This window comes from Parus major, chromosome 9 (assembly GCF_001522545.3).
Source record: "Parus major isolate Abel chromosome 9, Parus_major1.1, whole genome shotgun sequence".
NCBI lineage: Eukaryota > Metazoa > Chordata > Aves > Passeriformes > Paridae > Parus > Parus major.
The window spans coordinates 12,633,241-12,638,259 of NC_031778.1; the positions used below are offsets into that span (position 1 = coordinate 12,633,241).

The following is a 5,019-nucleotide window of genomic DNA, read 5'->3' on the forward strand; positions in this document are numbered from 1 at the left end:
GGCCGCGCGGGCCGGGCCGCGGCGGCCGCCCCGGATCAGCGCCGTGATCGCAGCTTCGAGCGGGAGGCAGCTGCGGACAGCGCCTGGGAGGAGACGGGAACCGCCGCCGCTTCCCTGCGCCGAGCGCACGGAGCGCGTTGGAACCGGCGGGTGAAGGACCCCGGGCGGTGCCCGGGCTGATGGCGAGCTGCGGACTGGACGGTGCGTTCCATATCGCATGGCCTGGAGCGACTCCTCGGGAAAGCATGAACACGGGAAGCTGCTCCTCATCGGTTTCATGGATTTCCATTTCAGAGACAGTATACACGTTCCACGGTTCTCAGGAACAAGCAGACTCACTTTATAATCACCTACAATGCTGTGAAGGTTGTCACTTTAAATGCTCAATAAGAAACTTGAAATAAAATCACAGTTCTCACGGGAGTACCTGTAACAATGTCTGTGTATACTGGAGTAATACTCTATATTTGATACAGTTTTGTTACAAAAAGGGTTTTAAGTGTTGACGATGGACAGGATAATGGATATCTTACAGGAGGCAAAAGGGATTCAGTAGCTATCCTAAAAACACACCTGAAGTCTATTGTAGCAAGAAGGGTTTACAGGGAAAAAAATGACCAATAGGACCACCCTACATATAAATGGAAATACAGATATATAAAGGAAAAGGATGCATCCATCACATGTAATGGGCAGGTTTGCTTAAGATGCTGTATCTGATGACATCTACAACGCGACAGCAGTTAACCTTCCTTCAGAGCATGTTTCACTGTTTGGTCCAGCTGAGTAGAGGCTCAGTTAACTGGGGAGGGTCATTTCCTTGTATCATTGCAGTTGAGAAGAATGTTGTATTTTGATACAGTTTCCTGCATTGCTGGTAAAATTATACCTCCAGCAACAAAGACAGGTGTGCATGGATGGAGAAACTGCGTCTACAGTGTAAATTCAAAAGTCTTGCTGGAAAGACAAAAGCAGTATATTATTCATCTGAGCTGGTATTTGTAGTCCAGGTTCTCTTGCTGGCTCTCTGCGGGTTACCTGTGCAGTGGTAGAGAAGTCATCATCCCATGGGAATGGTGCTCCGTTACATCCCCAAAGAATTTCAAGGTGTACCCCACTCAGACTGCCAAAATTCATAAGTTTTATGAAAGTAATGTTCAAGATTTAAGTTAAGCAAGCTGAAAATGAGAAGCAAGGCATGGAGTACCAGCTGTGGCACATGGTTGTGTCATCCCAGTGTAAGAGCAAGAAGAAAAATAACTTGGAAAATACATTTGCTGTCATGATGCTTTCACAACTACTTACACTACTTTGTGAGTCACCAGTACACACAGGCACGTTCTCTCTCTCCCTGCCTCCCCCCAAACACACACCTTTAATTTACAGACAGGCCAGCAGTGAGGAATGAAGGATGTGGGATGAACATACAAAGAACACATGGTAAAACGCTTTACAAGAGAACAAGAGCTATTCCCTAAACATCCAGGCCATACCTATAGTTTGGAAAAGACAGGCAAATTCACACATTCACATCTTTCCTAGTTTATGCCTTAGAGCCTGGCATCAATCTGTATTATTCTTGTGACTGTTGAAAACATGGCTCTTAAGACCTTATGTAAGGTTCTGTGGGTGAAGAACTGCCAAAAGCATTACCACCTTTGTGAGCAGAAATAATTCAAGTGTCAGATTTGTTTCAGAGAGAGGTTTGATCTACAATGCATGTGCAAGTCAGGATGTTTTGGATCCAGAAGTTCACGTAGGCAAAACCAAAAATTGTAGGTCATGCTGTGCTGTTAAGCATATACATCATTGTCAGCTGAAGCCCAGTTGTTGGTCCAGTTTGGAAAGAGACTGCTCTCCAGCAGAAAGCCAGGATAAGAGCTGTCGTTCCCACTGAGCTGATTTAATGGGGAGCAGTTAGTGCATTAGGAGGGGGCACAGGGGATGCTGCTCGTCCCGCGAGGCTGCCTTTCCTGCATGGCAGCAGAACTGTGGAGGGCTTTGCTGAGCCCATTCAGAGATGCTTCTGGTCCAAGGGTACAAAGGATTGAATGCCCAGTTACCCGCTGTGTCTGCACAGCTCCTCAATCCAGCTCCTGCAGGACCTGCCGTGTGTTCTGCCAGGGTGTCTCATGACAGAGCAGAGACAGCTACGAGATGAGTGGCAGGAGCACACAAGGGAAGGAGTGCCCGAGCTGCAGCCGCGGAACACTGCACACGCTTAATGCCTTCACAGTGCTGCCCTCCCGAGCTGCCCGGGGCGGCACATTCACGAGGATGGAACTGTGGCAAGGAAGGCTAAAGAGGCAAAGCCTGGATTTTAGGATTTAGCACAAGTACTTAGGCTGAAGCATCCTCCATGTTCTAAAGCAGAATTCTGCCAGATCAGTGCTGGGGATTTTTCAAGACAGACCCACCCAAGGCAGTGGAACAGTACTGTGACTGCCGTCTGGTCTAATGAATTTTTAAGAACATAAAATAAAAGATTACTGAGTCAGATGAGCTTTTGTCTAACCCTGTAACCTCTCTCCAGCAGCTGAATTAATGCCTATTATCAGTAAATGCCCCACAGTCCCCAAACCCTGTCAGAGATTACAAGAGCTTTCAAAAATAAATCTCACAGGGAAACAGCTAAGCTTCAGTCACAGTTTTGGTGGGCTCTGATTTCATCCTCTCTCATCAGGAGAATTACAAAAGTTCATATAAAACACCACAGGGCTGAGTAAGTAAAATTTTAAGCAAGTTATATCCAGAACTGGCTACCCTAAGAGCATGAGGAATGGGAATAAAGATATGTTGGAAAGCTCCCAGCACCACTGCTGGTGCTGAAAGGTGGGTGCATGAAAGAGGAACGTCTCACGCCACCATCAGACAGCACCCAAATGAGGTAAAAGATTAAAACTTTGTTCTCCTAAAACCTAAAGGGTCTGATGATCTCTTTTTAGCTCAAGGATGTAAAGTCCTAACTGACTCCTCCAGTTTCCACTGGATAGGACAGGTATTTGTGGTGGGTCTTCCATTGATAAGTGAGGAAATATCAAAGTCTCGTTCTTGAATGAGACACCACATTTTGTAATTGTGCCTCTGACTGTACCAGGGATTACAATAAAGATGTGACAGTCACTGCAGGTAGAATTGCTTGCTCGCTGCTCTACTGTCTGGCAAAGGGTTTCTTCCCCAGCCCCAGCCATGTCAATGATTTCCACATGCATGTCTGTCTGCTTGATATTGAGCAGAGACCTTGGAGGCATGTAGGTGTGCGCAAAGAGCAGAGTGTAGTGCCGCGGATGGCTTGAGGACGCTGGAGAATGGATAAGCTGCTCCAAGTGAAACAAACAGGGAATGAGCCCTCCCTGGTGTAAACATCCAAAGAGAAGTGCCCCCAGAAGGTTGAACAGAACAATGAGGAGTTTCCATTTTACGGCTCTGTTTGGTGACGCGCTGAGCAGGACCAATGGCAGGATGAGAGGGATGAGAAACCGAGGCTCCTGGTGACTGAACAGAGAGAGAAATGCCAAAGGAACAAAATAAAACAGCAGCAATGTTGGACTGCCCTCGGAATACAACAACCCAGGAGGCCCACGGTAGCACCATCTGACCAGCATTAACTGATGGACGTATTTCTTTAGCATTTTAAAGCCTGCACCAATGGCCAGAATATGTAAGATCCCAAACAGCATTACTCCGTTGACTGTAAAATGTGTAACTCGCGGGTGAGTTCCATGCAGTGCAAGATTATGAGGATTAAGATTATAGCTGAGAAAATTGAAGGGGGTTACAACCATTTTGTCATGTAATTGAACTATTACATCAAATAGGCTGCTCTTGTTAGTGCTGTAGAGGTTGTCTAAGCTCACGGAGGTAAAATAGAAGGTGTCAGCAGTTATGAAAACAAAAGCGGTAAAACATGCACATAGGATAAACTTCAAAAAGTGATTTATGAGAGTTTTAATGCTCTTCTGAGAGTCAACAATTAAACCGGCCCAGTAAAGCAGAGGCATTAGAGCAAATGCCAGAAAGGTTGGCCTGTTGAAAAACCCAGCAGTTGTTATGACCCCTATGAGAGAGCTGTTTGTAGGCTCTGCTGAGCTGCCACTAGGCTTCTTTGAAGAAACCAGTACCATGAGAAGAGCAAAGAGAAGTCCTTCGAGTGTGTTGGTAAACGTTCTTGTGTAAAACACCAGCGTGACATATGATCCAGCGAGAAGTACCAGCGCTTTCCACGGATCTGCTCCCCAGAAAGAGGCCAATCGATAAACACTATAGTCGAGTATGAAAGAAAAGATTGTAAAGAGCAGGCGAGGAGATACAAGGAGAGTGTAGCTGTTGACGCAACTTGAACATATGTCCAACTGCTGCAAAGACTTGATCAGCCAGTACGTAATTCCTGATGTCATTAATGGGAAAACAACTGTTCTGCAAGGAGAGCTGGAAAGGAACTCCCATGGATAATAGACCTGTAGGTTTAAAATATCTCCTACAAAGGAAGAGAAAAATACATAGATAGATAATATATTTTATTCACTAATTCAGCATCAGGGATACTACTTAATATAAGAGGTATCACACTACAGAGCAGCTCCTAAACTTTTGAAACTGGTGTCAACCTTGACATTTTTAGGAGCGTACCATTCATTTTTACAAAGCATCGAGATGCCTGTCACAGTGATGTGGTTCGAGGCGCCACTCGCAGTGAATAGCACAGAGCAGGAACCCATCCACCCGGCCAGCCCTGCTGATCCTCTCCTGCCCGGCTTGCGGGACTCGCTGTGTGACAGAGCGGGATCCCTCGGGAACACCCGCCTGGCCGGCGATGCGGGACACGGTGGTCGTGGCCGCGCCGCTGCGCATCCCCTCGAGCCCGTGCGGGGCCACCCCGTCCCGGGCGCACGCCTTACCTGCCATGACTTCGGGTGCCTGGAAGAACTCGTCGGGGTGCAGGTACCCGCTCTGCGGCAGGAGGCACCAGCCCGCCCGCAGCGCCGCCAGCAGCGCCCACAGCGCCCGCGCCACCATGGC

At 47.5% G+C, this 5,019-nt stretch overlaps 1 protein-coding gene across 1 annotated transcript; it reads right to left on the reverse strand.

Annotated features, from left to right (window-relative positions):
• Positions 1-321: 321 nt before the first annotated feature.
• On the reverse strand, positions 322-5,016 carry PIGZ (phosphatidylinositol glycan anchor biosynthesis class Z). Its single transcript, XM_015637018.1, has 2 exons — positions 4,899-5,016; positions 322-4,477 (listed from the first exon to the last, which is right to left on the reverse strand). The coding sequence occupies exons 1-2, from the start codon at positions 5,014-5,016 to the stop codon at positions 2,919-2,921; spliced, it is 1,677 nt and encodes a 558-aa protein (XP_015492504.1). The 3' UTR covers positions 322-2,918.
• Between the last annotated feature and the right edge of the window lie 3 nt (positions 5,017-5,019).